The 17275-nt window shown below is 55.0% G+C and overlaps 1 protein-coding gene across 3 annotated transcripts in view; it reads left to right on the forward strand.

Annotated features, from left to right (window-relative positions):
* The first annotated feature begins 2664 nt into the window (after positions 1–2664).
* The window catches only part of STEAP3 (STEAP3 metalloreductase), a 47851-nt gene continuing 33240 nt past the window's right edge, over positions 2665–17275 (forward strand). Inside the window, exon 1 of one of the 3 annotated variants that reach the window (XM_047871871.1) lies at positions 2665–2683. Coding sequence is in view for 1 of the 3 variants with exons in the window: in XM_047871870.1 (XP_047727826.1) it covers positions 10372–10393 (22 nt within the window). In the remaining 2 variants the exon portion in view is untranslated. Of the gene's footprint in view, positions 2684–3407; positions 3543–9991; positions 10394–17275 lie in introns of those variants that run through there. The other 2 variants (XM_047871872.1, XM_047871870.1) reach the window with 2 other exon arrangements.

Raw genomic sequence — 17275 nt, forward strand, 5'->3', positions numbered from 1 at the left:
AGCCCCGGCCCAGCAGGACTAGGTCCAGGTGGCCTGGCCCGCAGGCGTCAGAGCACATTGGGCACATAGCTTCTCGTGGTCATCTCCTCATAGTCAATTATGGTGTTTATTTTGTGAAATGGATGGGCTCTGTCCTAGCCTACAGATGCCGGATCGATCCAAGAAGCTGAGAGTGCACAACGTTCTTCTCTCTGGCCCAAGAAGGCAATGAACTTAGATTCTCTTCCTGGATACTGTTGTCTTCCTAGCCCAAGGGCTAGCCTTGTCTTCAGAGGAAAAGGCTACCTCTGGAGGCTGACACCAGGGGCTCTGTAAAGAGAATATTTAGCAGCTCTAGGCCCAGACTTCCAACAGTGCATATACCAGGTCTGTCCCAGAACCATGCTAGCTCTGGGGAAGGCAAAGGAGGTGCTTGGGAGCCATGGGGGAAGCTTCCCAGGGATGCTGAAGGAGGTGAAGAAGGGTGAGAATGGGGGTACCTTCATTCAGCAACCCTCTGCCAGGCACTGTTCGAGGTACTGGAAATGCAGAAGTGAATGAGGCAGATGCAACTCCCCGCCCTGGGGGGGGGGGGGGGCTCGCATTTCTGTGGGAGGGGACAGTTAATGAACAACAAACAGGAAAAGTGTGTTTGATAGCATGTTAGGGAAGAAACACTTTGCATCCGACTTCGGATCAGGCCATGATCTCACAGTTTGTGGGTCTGGGCCCCACATCAGGCTTTCCGCTGTCGCTGTTGGCACAGAGCTGGCTTCAAATCCTCTGTCCTCCTCTCTCTCTGCCCCTCCCCCACTCACATGTGCTCTAGGGCTCGCATGGGCTCTCTCTCTCTCTCTCAAAAATAAACATAGGGGTGCCTGGGTGGCTCAGTCGGTTAAGCGGCCGACTTTGGCTCAGGTCATGATCTCTCGGTCTGTGGGTTCGAGCCCTGCTTCGGGCTCTGTGCTGACAGCTCAGAGCCTGGAGCCTGTTTCAGATTCTGTGTCTCCCTCTCTCTGACCCTCCCCTGTTCATGCTCTGTCTCTCCCTGTCTCAAAAATAAATAAAACGTTAAAAAAATTAAAAAAAATAAACATAAAAAACAAGAAGGAAATAGGGCAAGGTACATGGATGAGGGGACGATGGGGTAGGTCTCACTGAGATAGTATTTCAGCTAGGAACTGAGAGAGGGAGAGAGGGCCATAGGGACGACCAGGGTCCAGGCAGAGGGAACAGCAAGGATTGTGGCCTGTCTGAGGACCCTGCTGAATCTGAGGAAAAGGGAGGAGGCCATCCTGGCAGGATGGGGGTGAGTGGGAGGGGGGGAGCGGAGAAGTAACAGGATCTGCCCAACATCTTGAAAGGATGGCTCTGACTGCTCTGCCCTTGGCCTGACCAGACATGAGGCCGACGCAGAGGAGGTGCTCAGCCAATGCCAACATACCGTCCTCTCCCCTAGATCAGGACAGCGCTCATCTGCTTCCATAAGTTTGCCTTCCCACCCCCAAACATTCAGGAAACATTTCTTGAACCCTCATCCACACCGGTCCCCATGCCAGATAAGCTTCCACTCAATGTGCTCCCAATCCAGGGGGAGACGGACAAGCAAAGTGCCAAAGGCCGACAGGGTGGGTGATGTCTGTCCACTTAAGGGCATTCAATTACCTACGCCCCGACCCTTTCAGGCCCCTGGGTGTTCTCCCGAGGAAGCGCATTCTTAGGACATTCCTCCCTCTGTAGCCCTCTGCCAGGCCAGCCTTCACCTCTCCAGCTCATGGGGAGCCCCACAAACAGCCCCACCAGGTGTCCTTGGAAGGATGCTGGGCAGATCCAAGGGTCCTTCCAAGAATGGCAGAAGACCTCTGAGTGCCTCCATTTCTCAAGCTCGGTCTCCTCGTGCCGTCCACTGGCATTGCAGGAAGGATGCTCAGAGATGGCCATCAGCCAGATACTTAAAGAACACCGAGTGCGTGGGGGTCACCAAAGGGGGCTAGGAACTGGTTCCTATCTTCCCAAAGTTTATAACCCACTGCAGCAGCAACCCACCATCCAAGGGCAGGGACCAGGCATGGGGCACCTGGGTCCCTGGCACATGGAACACTGTGGGGTATGGCAGGATTCCCTGAGTGTTGAATGGAAAAGGGACCTTTGAGAACTGCTGCAGGAGCTCAGAGAGGGTGTTGCCTTGGGCAAAAGGAGGTGCGAGAGGATCTGGGCCTTGGGGCCTCGCAGGGAGAGCTAAGGCCGCAGGGTATTCTAGGCTGGAGGAAACTATGGAGGCGGGGCAGGCTCTGGCTCTCTGGGGCGGATCTCAGGGGGGGTGGGGGTGGGGAGAAGAGGCCCTTCATAGCAGCCTTCCCACCAGGAGGAGGTCGCGATTCTGCCTCTTCACCCCTCTATTGTGCTCTTTGGGGTCCATTTGCAGGGCTCAGCCCCTTGTGTCTGACCTCGGGGCTCAGATAACTCCTCCCCAGGGCTTATCTCCCCGCCCAGCTTGGCTCCCCGGAGTAATCAGAAGCTCCTTATCAGGAGCTGAAGGAATATGTCCCCCAGGCATATTCTAGACCGAGTCCCAGGGCCTGGAAACCCCCAAGTCAGCCTCCCAGATGACGGACCCTAATGCCAACAGTACCCCACCTAACCAGAGCACCCTCACCTGTAAAGGGAGGGGAATAAACCAGCAGCACCTGCTGTGAAGTCGCAGGTGAGAAAGGGCTTCAGATGGGAGCACCTCTAGAAAGATACCCCTAAGGTATTCTCGCCTTACAGCTACCCACATGGGGGAAGGTGTTGCGGGCCACCTTTCTCAGGGGCAGGGGATTGTCTGGGGGCCCAGCAAGTCAAGACAGGAAGGAAATCTCCATTGTCCCCAGCAGCTCCTCCCAAGGGTCCTCCACAAGCTCTCAGGCCTTGAAACCTGAGGACTAGGGGCAAGGACCAAAAGTCTGCCCAATAAGTGGACAAGGGACAGAGAAATGCCAGGACCATTGTGCCTGGATGCTGCCTGCCTTGCTGAGAAGGGGCCTCTACTGCCTGCTTCCACTGTAAAAATGACGGAAGCAGGATCCAACCTGACACTTTGGTCTCTTACCATCTGTGCAAACCCGACCTACTACTCACCCCCGGTTATAAAATGGTAATGGATTTGAGGTGTCCCTCCGATTAAGGAAGCGGGACACAGAAGTCACCCTGGTCTCCGCGCCCTCATTGTCCTGGTTAAGTGGTGGCTCGGGAGTTTTGCACACTTGAGCCCCGGCAGGGAAGAGGGGAAGTAGATCAGGAAGGGGGCGGGCTGGCTCTGAACTTCGGGCCCGGGGGCGGAGGGTCGTAGGGCGCCGCCGCCCGGCTGCAGGGCCAGAGCACCCTGCAGCTCCCCGATTGCGCTGCTGGGGGCGGCGGCGGAGCCTGATTAGCAGGGGCGGGCTGGCGGGCGGCCACCTCCCCCGCAGGTCCGGCCCCGGGGGCGGGCGGGGCGCCGGGAGGGGAGGAGCCTCCGGGCCGAGCCACCGCCTCCAACGCGGACCTTCAGCCGCCGCCGCTGCTCCGAGCGGCGCGCCGGATTGGTGAGTGACCCCCTCCGCCGCGTTTCGCGGGGCTGTGGGCTGCGCCCTGCCTGGGACCCCCCACCCCGCCCCGGCGGCTGCCCCCGCTGCACCCCTGCGCCACCGCCGCTCCAAAGCCGGGCGCCGCCACGCGTCTGCGGGCGACCGGGGCCGCTGGGACCGAGCCACGTGCGCCCGGCGACAGAGAACCCGGATCCCCGGTCCTCCACTGCGCGCCTGCCTTCCCTGGGGACGCCAGCAGCGTGCGCGGTGCCGGGAGACAGGGCCCGGGGACGCCCTGCCCGGGGCGGGACTAGGGAGAACGCGCGTCCGGACCCGGGTTGCAGCCTTGCGGACCGGCCAAATGCTCGGGTCCTCGGTCCCCGAGGCTCCGGCCGGCGGGTCTCAGGGAAGGGCGGGGAGCGGTGGGCGGGACCTTCCCCGCCAGGCCTCCCAGCCGCTTGTCGGCCCCAGAGGAGCAGGCCGACCGGGGCGGGGCGCCCGACCTTGGACTGGAAGGGGCGAGGCTGACCAGTGCCTGCCTCTGGCCACGAGCTCTTGCCTGGGAAACTCAACTCTCCTGCCTATTTCCCCGAAATGTGGGGGCAGGCTGCCCACAGGGGTGTGGTTGGAACTTTGGGCGCTCTGGGTAGATGAAAGGTACACTGAGCTAATGTCTTTGGGGCCCAAGAGGCGGAAACCACGGAGAAAATGTAGGCAGGTCCTGCAGAAGCCGTGGCAGAGGGCACCGAAAGGCCTCCCAGGTGTCCAGGGCCGCCTCTGAAACAGACTCTGGGAAGTGGGGTTCTGGAAATAGCCCCAGGGAAGTATTTCTGTCTATCAGAGCGCAGTGATGATATAATTAATAGCGGACATTTATTGTGCATTTATCTGTGCCAGGCAGCTTGCTACGCATGCACTGTCCCAGTTAATCCTCAGGCCAGGAAGGCACGACTGTCATCTTGTTACAGATGGAGAAACTGAGCCCCAGAAAGCATGGCTATTTGGCAAAGATACGCAGGTAGCAAGTTGCAGAAATAGGGATTTGTACACAGATTTATCGGACTTAGAAGCCCAGAGCCTGCCAGTGAGACCGACAGGCCATGTTCTCAGAGGTGGAAGCCCAAAAAATGCAGTGATGGGGTCCAGGATATCCACAAGGCCAAAAGGGTCTCACAGGGGTGTGCCCCCTCAGCCACCTGCATGGTTTGTTAAAAATACAGATGCCTAGATCCCATCCACCTGGACTGAATCAGAGGCTGCATGACCCTGCACCCAGCCAGAAGCACCTGGAGGACTGAGACCGTCTTACCCATCTCTGTGCCTGTCTCTATCCCCGGTGGCCTGGGGGAATGGGGAGAGGGGTGATGGGACAGCTGGGAGCATGTGCTTGATCATTGTCTGATGGAGAAATGGGACTTAGGGGGGCATCAGCGAGGTATAGAAACTTTCCTGAAGGAGGCTTTGAATGATGGGCAGGTGGCCTTAGCCAGGCAATCTAGGAGGAAGGCCTGGAGTGACCTCAGAGCCAGCCCAGAGCTCATTCCAGGCCACCTGTTTACTAGGAGGTTGGACAGCCAGTCCCAAGCCTGCTGAGCTCCCCAGGACCTGTGGTCACCCTGGGATCACAGATGTGCCCTCTTCAGTTCATTTCCCTTCCTTGCCCCCTGGCCCTTCCCTCCTTGTGCTTATCAGAGTATTGGGCAGGGCTCCAGGTAATTAAACAGTGAGAGTTAAGGACTATAGTCCAAAGCTGCACACCTGAGCCCTGGAGGGGGGGTCAGGCAGCTTCAGCTGCCTCACGGTAAGTGAGAGCCCCTGGCTTTGCAGTCAGATGGAACCGAGTCTGAATCTCAGCTCTTCACCATGTGACCTTGGCCAAGTCCTCAGCTCTCCACACTTGCTTCTTCATCTACCTTGCTAAGGGACGCTGCACTTGATATCTCTATAAGACAGTGACAATAATACCTGCCTGAGGGATTACTTGTGTGAAGTGATGAGTTTTAGGAGTGCAAAAAATATCAGATCCTTCCCTCTTCCCCCAGGATTTGAGTGTTAATCAGCTGGAGACCTTCTAGGCTCATTGCTCTTCTAGTCCGAGCCCCCTCAGTTCCCTAGAAAAGGTAGCTAAAGCCCAGAGAGTGGCCTCCACATCCTCTTCTATGTTTCAGAGATGGCCGCAGGGCTCAGGCCTCGAGGCTCCCTGCTTAGTGTCCTGGCCAGTGTCTTCCAGACTGGGAGGAAAAGTCTGTGCTTCCTGCTTCGTTCTCTGACCGGTCTGCAAAAGAACATTTCAGTGGCTGGGGTGATTTTCAGGCAGGTTTGGATGGAGCCGGGGAGCCGGGTCTGCAGGGATGTCTGGGCTCTCTGCGGCTGGGTCTACCCCTCCCTGCCCTCCCCACTGGTGTGGTGGCCACGTCTCCCTTGCCTGGGCGGTCCAAGCTTCATAAGATGAGCACTCCGTGAAATTGCTTTCTAGCATCTGGACTGAGGATGAGTCTCTTGATTTAAAACCAGGAAGCTTGCCTTTCAAAGCAGTCATTAAAACCTAAAGCCAAGCTGGCTCCTTTCCTCCCTGCCGGGGGGGGGGGGGGGGGTTGGAGGGGGGGGTGTGCTTCTTTTCCCACTCATATCCTGTCCTTGCCAACCCCGTTCCGAATCCAGGAGGCTGTGGAGGTTCCAGAACTTGGAGAGGGGAACCAAGGCATGGGGAAATCACTCTAGGTGGTTTCCAAACATTGGACTACAGAACTCTCATTTCCTCCTGCTGCCCTCTGCAGCTGGGCCCGCCAGCTTTCTGACCTGTCCAGACATCTACAGACCAGCCCTTCACATCCTTGGCATGCCATGGGCACTGCTTGGATTACATCTGAAATGACAGTCATCATCACTGAACATTCAGTTCGCCACCTGTCAGGCCCCAAGCGTGACGTATCCATAAGCACATTTGAACCTTAGAGTCTCTTAAGGAGATAGATGTAACTTTCCCAAGTTAAACACGAGACTCCAATCCGTTCTTTCCATCCCAAACTTGAGAGACTACTAACTATATCTGCTTGTCCAAATTCTGCCTCATCATTTATTCACTCAACAAAGGGTACTGAGCACCATCTTGGTGCCAGGTCCTCAAGACTGAGTCCCACTTCTGGTGGGATGAGTGTCCATGGTCATTTCTAACCCAGCAAAACCCCACACTCTCCACTTCTTTGTGTTTTAAGTTTTTATTTATTTTGAGAGAGCGAGAGAGAGAGCATGAGCAGGGTAGGGGGAGAGGGAGAGGGGGGAGAGAGAATCCCAAGCAGGCTCTGCACTGTCAGCGCAGAGCCCAGTGTGGGGCTCGAACTCACAAACTGAGATCATGACCTGAGCCGAAATCAAGAGACATACGCTTAACCAACCAAGCCACCCAGGCGCCCTCCTCCCCCCCCCCCTTATTTCCAATTAGAAGTGAGGGGGCTCAGCATCATTGAGTCCCAGGTCCCACAGCTAATGCGAGCCAGGATCCAAAACCAGAGACGGCAGAGGGCGGGCGGGAGCAGCCACTGCTAACTTATGCAAGATCAAAAAGGCCTGTATTGTCACTTCAACCCCCTGGGCAGAACCCCCCAGGTTCCCCCTGGGGTGTGGAACCCTATCACCGGAGAATTACCTGCTGCTCAGCTCTTCCCAATCAGTCCGTCCTTGTAAATCACCACAGTCACCTGGCAGAATGTGCAACAGGTGGGCCCTAATTGTCCTGCAATCAGGCACCAACTTCTTCCTACCTCGCCCTTCCGCTTAATGAGAGCCAGGTGGGATGGAAGCACACGTTCCTAAGCTTTCTAGAGCTATCAGATTAGGATAGCTCAGATGTTTAAACTGAAAAACAGAGCCCCAAGAGTATAATAAAATCAATCACGGGTAAATGTGAAGGAATTTGGGGGCTGGCAAACGGGCCATCTCAGTTCCCAGGGAAGACAGCGATGTCCCAAAGCCGGCGTGCTGGGGTCTGTGGTGGCTGACCCTTCCTGGTGCTGTCACCCCCGATGCTTGTGGTGTGGCCATCAGGCCCGTGGGGAAGGTAGGCTTGTGATTTTACTGGTGGGCTTGGGAGGTGACAGTATGCCCTGCGGTCCGGGTGAGGGGTCTCTCTGAAGGTGAATCATGCAGGCACACAGCGGGAAGGTGTTGGCTGGGACATGGGCCCTACAGGTGGAGTCTGCGCAAAGATGGGGTGGCCTGCGGCGTCAGGAGGGTGGGCCGTTTGGAATCCGAGGGGCCTGTGCGGGGGCTTGGTGACCAGCCAGGCCTGTACGTGGGATACAGTGGGCAGGGTGGGGGAGTCGATCACCACTGCCCTGTGAGTCAGCCACAAACAACCTGGGTGCAGGGCTGGGCGGCCACAAGAGGTTAAGACCAGGCGCTTTGTGGTTGGTCCCTGCAGATGGCTTCAGGGTGGCCAGAAATAAGGTAGTGGCCGGCCCTGGAAGGGAAGGAAACAGGCCGGTGCTGGGCGGGGCCGCCAAGGATTGTGTGGGGGGTTGGGAACTTCTAGCCAGGAAAGCCCTGCCCTCGAGGTGTTCCTGGATTGGAAGGCTGACAACGCTCTGTTGTGTATTGCCTCTTGGGCCTGTCGTCCTCCTGTAACCTTTGCTACAGTTCTTCTTGGATGTTCTAATCTAGATGGCTGTGTATGGCGAAGGGGGAGGGGGAACTCAGGGCACAGCTGAGGGCTCACTGAAAACCCCAGGAGACCGGGAACCACAGCTGACCTGGACCCCTGTGGGAACAGGGGGCGTGCTCCTGTCCACTCACAGCTGGGGGGTTTGCTTTCTGAAGAAAGTGTGAGTTCCTGACAGTACAGCTTCCTCAAAGGGATCAGAGACCACCCAGAAGCTGTGATAGGGACAGAGAGTGCTGAGCCCGCCCGAAGTACTGAATCGGGGCAGGGGTGGGGGTGGGGGGGGTGAGAGGGGCCCTCTGGGACTGCCTGGAAATCTGCAGCCTAAGCTCCCCCGCCATCCCGTGTTCACTACGACCCCAATCCGTGTTCACTACCGTTTGAGACACTGCCTGAGCCCCCCGTCGGCCCAACAGGCATCTACGGGCCTCACAGCAGAATTACCACGAGCAGGGCTGTGTGGATGCACAGGGGTGCGGGACACCAGGTCTCTGCCCTTTGGAGAGCTCACAGTCTAAGTGGGAAGCTGAGTGACAATACACAGCACCACCAGGCAGCAGAGGGAGAAGATTCCAGGACAGCATGCAGTGAACGGTCCACAGCAAAACACAGGAAACGTGTAAACCAAAGCCGTCCTGAGATGTGGGTTCAGGGGCTTTCATTTTCACTGTTTTGCTTAATCATCAGAACAGAGAAGGAAAGGAACCTGCCCAACGTCACACTGCTTACGCAGCTGAACCCGAATTCACACCTAGGTCTGTCTACCTAGATCCTCTGAACACAGAGCTGGGAGAGACAGTTGAGGGGCTATGGGGGCTGGGAGGCGTCCTCAGTCCCCAAGGAAGGGGGATTTGGCTGGACAGGATGTCAAGATGTAAGGTGGAGGTAATAAGCTTTGGCAGAAGTGGGGGGGGTGGGTGGCAGAGACCAGAAAGAAGGGAATGAAAAGTGAGCTAAGGCAAGGGAAGTCTGTCAGTGTGCACTGGCCGACGCTGGACTTGGGAGATTCAGGAATACCCCTGCCCACAGGAGGTTTCTGGTAGAGGAGACAAGGCACTGGGCCACAGCAGTCAGATGGCCATGCAGGTGCTGTTGGGCTTGTAATAAGAGAATAAACCCGCCCGGGGCCCGGCCGTGCATATTCTGGTTATCCAAATGCCCAGGGTGACTCAAAGCTCCTGTTTTCCAAGGTCACCAGTTTTCAAACAAGTTGGAAGCAGTTGCATATACTTGTCCTAAGACTGGGCTTGGCATCATTAATGTCAATGATAAAAAAAAGCCTCGAAACCTCTGACCTCCGTGTGTGCCGTCAGCCTGGCCCCCAGGGTCACTAGAAAAGCCACCAGCGGCAGGAAGGCACACATGCATCCCTGCTTTGCCCTCGGGACAATACTGTCTCCTGTCTGTGGGTCCTTCCGTCTGTCTTTCTCCACACTGTGGGTACCGACAGGCAAATAAAGGCGACCATGAAGTCTTTGTTGGCACAAAATGCTGAGAAAACCATCACAAGCCAAGGATAGCTGCAGTGATTGCAATAAATTACCCCCACAGCAATTGATAAATTGCCACTTTCTGCAGCCATTATGTTTGGCTTTGTAATCCGAAGAATAAACGCACCTCTCTTTCTCTTTCTCTTTCTCTTTCTCTTTCTCTTTCTCTTTCTCTTTCTCTCTCTCTCTCTCTCTCTCTTTCTCTTTCACTCACACTCTCTCTCTGTCTCTCTCACACACACACACACACACACACACACACACACACACGGAGGCGGCCCACCCTGCATTGGATGACATTTATTCATTTTATGCATCCTGGGCTCTGCTGGCTGTCCTGCCTCAGTTCCTGTGGCAGAGACGCTGGAGTCTGAGCCACTAATTATTACCAGTGAGGTTTCCTCCCCAAACAGGAAGTATCAACCAGAACTGCTCTCTCCCAGCCCCCTCTGTAACCAAGCATCAGTCACCACTCCCGGGCCAGTCCCTGTGGCCAGGAGCTGGTGTGTAGGCTGAGGGGGGCAGCAGCACAGCTGTCCAAGCCCGGCAGGTCCCTCGCCTGTGAGGGTCAGCCTGAGCCCTGACTTCCAAGACAGAGTCAGGCTGCCCGCACACCGGAGGGAGACCAAGCAAGAAGCTGTGGCCTGGATCCCTGTGGGGCCATCAAGGGACTCATGCATCAGACACTGGCATTGGCCAAATGTCGCATCAGCCTGTTGTTGGTAAGTCTGGTTAGGGCACAGATCCAGGGTGGCGCGGGTGGCGCGTGGGCCTCTCCCACCAGCACCACCAACCCCTGGCCCGCTTACGGGTGCCCCAGTATCTCGGGGAGTCAGAAGAACTAAAGCTTCGTGACCTCGGTTCAGGCACCGCTCATTTGCAACTGGCGGCGAAGGGTGAGTGCGGTGAGACGGATGAAGTTCTTGCCAAAAGAAAGTGGGAAATACTATCATCTGTACGTGAAGTCAGGAACGTTACTCAGAGTAAAGGGCTCGAGGGTGGATCAGACAGTGCCTTCAGTTAGTGAGAGCAGCGGCTTTGTGGACTCTGGTGGGTCAAAACAAAGATGTTCGTGTTTATGATGCAATTCCGTGGAAGGCTGGCTCAGTGGGAATCGTAAATTTTACTTATTGGTGACCATTTCTGGGTTGGTTTAGCACAGAACTGCGGCTCTAAGTAATCGAACCGGATTTTTCTAGAATAATTGCTAAAAATCTAGATGTTTGGAAAAAGCCCTATCAATTATTCATTCACTTCTACTTTGCAAAGCGGTATGGCGAGAAACCTCTTTTTCCTGTCAGCCTAAACTTGCACGTAGATATATTTGTGTGTGGATGGGCCTGTGTGTGTGTGTGTGTGTGTGTGTGTGTGTGTGTCTGCCCAAGCTTTTTGTATTCTCTTTTGTAGGAATTCTCAGTCTTTCTTTTAAAAATATAATGATTTTTTTTATGATGTCGAAATAACGATTCCAGGCAGTAGTGCAAGAAATACAACAGTAAAATGTTTGTAAGAGTCCATCAGCAAGGAAAAATGCCCACGGAGAAAATAGAAATGTACCAATTAAGACGTGTGCAGCTCTAACCCAGCTTTTAAACCCGGATTTGAGACTGGCCTCCTCTGTCCTGTCCCCGCTGAGGTCAGCTGTGAGGGGTCTGGGGTGAGTGCCTGGACCCAGGTGGAGCCTCCTTCTTGCCTCTCAGACCCCTCAGGGAGAGGGAGACGGAGGGCCTGGGACCCGTGCTGTGGTGGTTTGGAATCCAGGATAGAGGGCAGCCCCGGATTTGCAGAAACAGCTGAGAATGAGAGGCTGGAAAGTGAGTCTGGGCAGCCCAGCAGGGCAGACGGAAAGGCGGGAGGAAGGGAGCAGACCACCCCAGAGCCCCATGCAGACCAGGTGACTGGCTATTATTCATGCCCCAGCACGAGCTGCCCGCCCTCACCACCCAGGAGGCAGCTTGAATGCAGGGACTAGCTGGGACTCAGGCAAGAGCCAACTCTGGGACCTTAAGGAAGTCTTAAGTGGACCTCAGTTTTCTCATCTGCAAAATGGAAGTGATGATAGCCTTCCGCAGGCCAGACCCCGAGGGTGCAAGTCCGCTGTCAGGATCTCTCCGCACTGTGAGTCCGGCCACACCTCCCAATGTCTGCTGTTCATTTGACGCCTGATTATTGCAAATGTGCCACGTGCCAGGCCCTTGCTAGGTGCTGGGCTGTGTCTGTCCCACTGCCCCTGTAAGGGAGGGTGGACCTCACAGCCCTGGGGAGGCCCAGAATTTCTACACGATGTGACTTTAGGGGCAGTCATGTGGAGGGAAGAGGGAACTAGAAGGCTTCCTTTAAGCTGCTTCTATTTGCATAGCAAGTATTGCATAACAATAGATTGTTATTTCAGATTCATAAAATGGGAAAGGTTTTACAGAAGCTGTTGTTCATTTCACCGGACTGGGAATTTCAATATGAATTATATTAGTTTTACTATCAACATTTTTTGTCATTTTTTTTTATTTTTTTAAATTTATATCCAAATTAGTTAGCATCTAGTGCAACAATGATTTCAGGAGTAGATTCCTTAGTGCCCCTTCCCCATTGAGCCCATCCCCCCTCCCACACCCCCTCCAGTAAGCCTCTGTTTGTTCTCCATATTTAAGAGTCTCTTCTGTTTTGTCCCTCTCCTTGTTTTTATATTATTTTTGTTTCCCTTCCCTTATGTTCATCTGTTCTGTCTCTTAAAGTCCTCATGTGAGTGAAGTCATATGATTTTTGTCTTTCTCTGACTGACTCATTTCACTCAGCATAATACCCTCCAGGTCCATCCACATAGTTGCAAATGGCAAGGTTTCATTCTTTTTGATTGCCAAGTAACACGCCTGTGTGTGTGTGTGTGTGTACCACATCTTCTTTATCCATTCATCCACCGAGGGACATTTGGGCTCTTTCCATGCTTTGGCTCTTGTCGATAGTGCTGCTATAAACATGGGGGTGTATGTACCCTTTTGAAATAATACGCCTATATCCCTTGGATAAATGCCTAGTGGTGCAATTGCTGGGTCGTAGGGTAGTTCTATTTTTAGTTTTTTGAGGAACCTCCATACTGTTTTCCAGGGTGGCTGCACCAGCTTGCATTCCCATCGTTTTACTAGCCACATTAGCACATGGGGAGGGGTGGTCAGGGACCCCATCACCCTCTACTCCTAAGGGAAAGTACCCACACCCACCATTGTATCTGCCAGACCTTGAATTTTGTCATTTGGAGGGAAGGGGCTTTCCAGGCAAAAAGACTAAATCTGGGCCTCACCTGCCTCATGCAGACTGGGCAGACCATTCCGAATGGTTATTCCCTGCTGGGTCAGAAGCCCAGAGGCCCTGGAACCACTGACCCAGCATCCCTGAAGCCCTTTTTCATGGGTACCCACATACCAGGCTGTTCCCCGCTCTGGCTCACGTCTGGTGTTTGGTTTTCCACTTTGGCCAGAGCTGCGTGAGTCTCGTTGGGTTTAAACCCCTCGGTGCATAATAAGTCTTCTGTGTGATTAAGTTTATCAAAGAGTGAAATACCTGGCCAGGTCTGACAACCTGATCAGGCTGTGGTAGGGATTAGAAATTATGGTAGTATTTAATCACCCCGGGGTATGGGAGGGCCCGCTAGGTTCTGAGAACGGCCAAGACTCTTAGATACACTCTGCCCTCAGGCACAGAAACTAGCAGTGAAGTCATTCAAGCTGCAGACATTAACTGAGCACCTAGTCGGTGCCAGTCCCCAGTCTAGGTGCTAGAGACACAGAAACGAGTAAGAAGTGACCCCTATTGTAGTGGGGTGACAGTGCCAGATGCAAAGTGCGTCCCAGAGTGCAAGATCCCCTAGGTTCCGGGAGGAAGCCGGGACGTCTCCCAGGGCTGCCTGGACCAGCTTTTTGAGCTCTCAGGGATTCTTGGCGAAGTCAGAGGTCTGCCTGGAGCCAGCCCATGGTGGGGGGAGGGGTGGGGGGAGTAATTGCATGACCCGCCCCACAGAGAGCATTTGGAGAGCGGAGGCTGACTTCCAGTGCCCTTAGGAGCCCAGAGAAAGATGCTACTGGAAGTCAGGGCCTCTCAGAAGCTTCTTTGAAAAAGTGGCCCATCAGCTGGGGAAGCGTGCATCCCCAAGCAAGCTCAGGAACCAGGCCAGGGAGGCAGGCTGAGCTCCTTGGCAGAAGCCCCTGGAGCTGCCCTTATTTGTCTTGGCTGCTTCTGCCCCTTTCCCTGCCTCCACACCTCCTTCTGCCCAGTAATCGGGGGCTCTGATCTCTAATTCTGCCAACCCACACAATGGCGAGGGGAGGGGGTTGGGGCGGCCACAGACCACAAGGGACCCCTCTGGCCCCAGGGATTGCAGTTCCAGGTGTCCCTGGAAAGCAAGAAGCCACCCAACCCCAGACGCTGAGGCTTGCAGATTCAGCAGCCGCCGCCTGATAGCCTCCAGCCTGGCTGGATTAACCAGCCCTCAGGGAGCTGGCTGCCCCCGCATGCCAGCGCCCTGACCTCACCGGGCAGAGATAAGCCACTCCCTGGCTCCCCCAGTGCCTGGGCATGCCCTCATGAAAGCACTTTTCTCCTCACTGTAGGATGTAGCTGGCTTTTCCCCTGATTGCCCCAAGAGGCTAGACCATCTTCTGGCCTCCTGCCAGAACACCTCATGGGTCCATAGTAGGTATTCAGGGAATAACAAACCATTTTGCAAACTAGGATTGGGAGGACCATTGCATCAAACTGCACAGGATGTGCACTGCACAACTGTAGAGGTTACTGTTTACGGGGATTACAACGTTGGTGGTGCCCCCCAGGGGGTCGTGTAGCATGGGAACCTAAGGGCTTACCATTTTCCCTGCGTCAAGACCTTGGCCTTGGTGCTGACCGTGGGGACTTCCCCCTTCCCCCTGCCAACCAGCGCTGACCACCTTCCTGCCTATGTGCTGGCAAGCGGGTGGTAATGAACCGGTCCAGTGAACACTTCTTCCTGGCCCACCTGTCAAATTGTGGTAGTGGACGAGCCCTGGGTATGAAGTCAGGGCATCTGAGTTCTTGGCTATCCAGAAAACTCAGTCCTCCCGGAAGACGTCTCCAGTCAGGGTGTTGGGGAGCTCCTGGGTCGCCCAGGATCTGTGTAGTTGCCCAGTGGTACCCCTCTCTTCTCCCTCAGCCCGCAATGGGCCTGATGACCCACGTGCGGGAGGGGAGAGGCCCTGAGAGCACCTTGTGCAGAGTGTGCCTCACTGGCTCTGGGAGCAATGTTGCCACGGCCCTGATCCCCTTTCCGCTGGAAGGACCCAGCTCTGGGCGGGTCAGGGGATTGGAGCACATGCACCTGCCTCCCATGGCTGAGAGGAGCATGGGGAGAGAGCACTGATACCAGGGGTCCCAGGGGACAGGGAGGACTTAGGGGAGGAGGCAGGCTAAGGGCTGGGCCTGACTTTAACAACCCAGGAAAAAAGCCACATCTGGAGTGGTTCACCCTTTGCGCAGCCCCTTTTATGCTCATCTTCTGAAGTGGTCTTCAAAGTGTGGTCCTGGGAGCATCCGCAGCAGAAACTCTGGGGATGGAGCCCAGCAGTATGTTTTGTGTTGTTTTTTAATTTTTTTTAATGTTTTGTTATTTATTTTTGAAAGTGAGAGAGACAGAACACGAATGCAGAAGGGACAGAGAGAGAGAGAGGGAGACACAGAATCCGAGGCAGGCTCCAGGCTCCTAGCTGTCAGCAACAGAGCCAGATGCAGGGCTCGAACTCACCAACCTTAGAGATCATGACCTGAGCCAAAGTCGAACGCTCAACCGACTGAGCCCCCGCCAGGCGCCCCTCCCAGCAGTTTGTTTTAACAAGCCCTCCAGATGACCCAGGTGCAGCTCAGGTGTGACCTCATTTGTGCCTGGCCCTGGGCTAATTGCTGGGGTTACAGAAGTGAGTCTGACTCCATTCCCAACCCCGAGGAGCTGAGAGCCCGGGGAGAAGAGAGACGGGAAAGAGAGCAATACCGTCAGCGGGAAAGGGCCACTCTCAGGGGTGTGGAGGCAGAGAGGCAGCTTGTGCAGGTTTGATCCAGGAGCTGGGCATCCTGGTGAGGGAGGGTGGCTTGGGGACACCAGTGGCACAAGGACCGTCCCTTGCAGGGAGCTGGATGTTGGACTAGCGGTCCCCAGAGAGCTCAAGGGGCCAGTCCCAAACCACACTGGTGCCTCACTCCTGACCACCAACCTCTCCCTGCTGCCCCCCTGTCCGTGTTCTGCTGCCCACTCTTCTTCCACTCCCTGAGCCCCAAAGAGCAGCCAGTCTCTCCCTGCAGTTTGCCTTGGTGCGAAATGTGTGCACAACCTCCAGGCCGTCATCTCAGGGCACATTTTTAGAAAATTACAGAGTAAATGTTTCCATTCAGCAGAGAACGCCACGTATTGATTTAGGTGCGTCTATTTCTGCTTGACACAGACAAAAGGTTTTTAAAAATCCTGGGTAGAGAGGAACAAAATGAAGAGTGAGCGAATTTAACAGGCTCACGTTGTGGCACTTCGCTTGTCCCCCATGAACTTTACTACAACTCATTCAAGTGGGTAACATGTGCAGATGAGGAAACTGAGGCTCAGGTAACGTGGCTCGTCGAGGCCGCCTAGCTAATCGGTGGCAGGGGCTGAAAGATGACCCCAGCCGCCTCCACGCCGGTGTTCTTGCTGGCCTATCTTGCAGTTTACTATAGTGACTGATTCTGAGTAAATCGGGAACACCCAGATGTTTCCCTGAACCGACGATCTAATGGCTGCACTCAGGGGAGCCAGCCTAGCCTGGCTGGACAAGCTCCCAGTGACCACGATGGCTCTCGGGGGCTGATCCTCTGCCTAATTAAGGAGGGGATGAGTCTGGGGGAATGGATGAGACCTCATGCTAGGAGATTAGCAGCTCTGTGCTAGTTTCCAGCTGTGTGCCCTTCTATAAACCCTCTGTCGTTTGGCAGAGTAGCAGGTGATGCTTCCCTGCCCCTCTCATTGGAGCACATCTGCCTTGCTCGTTGACCCATCCTGGGGGCCAGAAGGGTGGGCCTCGTACCTCAGCACCCTCCTTGCACGCCACGCACTGTGACCCTGACTGGCCGTCTGCTTGCATGGCACGGAGTGCAGAGAACCAGCTGCGTGAGCGGAAGCCACTCGGAAGCTAAGTGGACTAGCCCATGGTGCCATCTCCCCCACAACAATAATTAATAGTGCTGACTACATAAATCTCACTTTTCTAGAGGCCGTGGGGCTTAGGAACTCAGATATGTGGGAAACAACTAGGGAATAACTTAGAGCCGCCGATGCCAATGTCACAGAATCCACGCATTGAGTTCATGAGAAGCCCTTGGACTCTCACCCAAGGCAAGTGTACTCTTGGTTCACGCACCTCAGTAACAGGCTGTGCTATCTCCACTTCTTTTTTTGTGTATGTATTTTAAAGTTAGTTATTTTGAGAGAGAGGGAGACGGAATCCCAAGCAGGAACCACACTGTCCGCGCAGAGCCCGGGGTGGGGCTCGAACCCACAAACCTTGAGATTGTGGCCTGAGTTGAAACCAAGAGTCAGACGCTCAACCGACCAAGCCACCCAG

Source organism: Prionailurus viverrinus, chromosome C1, assembly GCF_022837055.1.
Source record: "Prionailurus viverrinus isolate Anna chromosome C1, UM_Priviv_1.0, whole genome shotgun sequence".
In the NCBI taxonomy this organism is placed as follows: domain Eukaryota; kingdom Metazoa; phylum Chordata; class Mammalia; order Carnivora; family Felidae; genus Prionailurus; species Prionailurus viverrinus.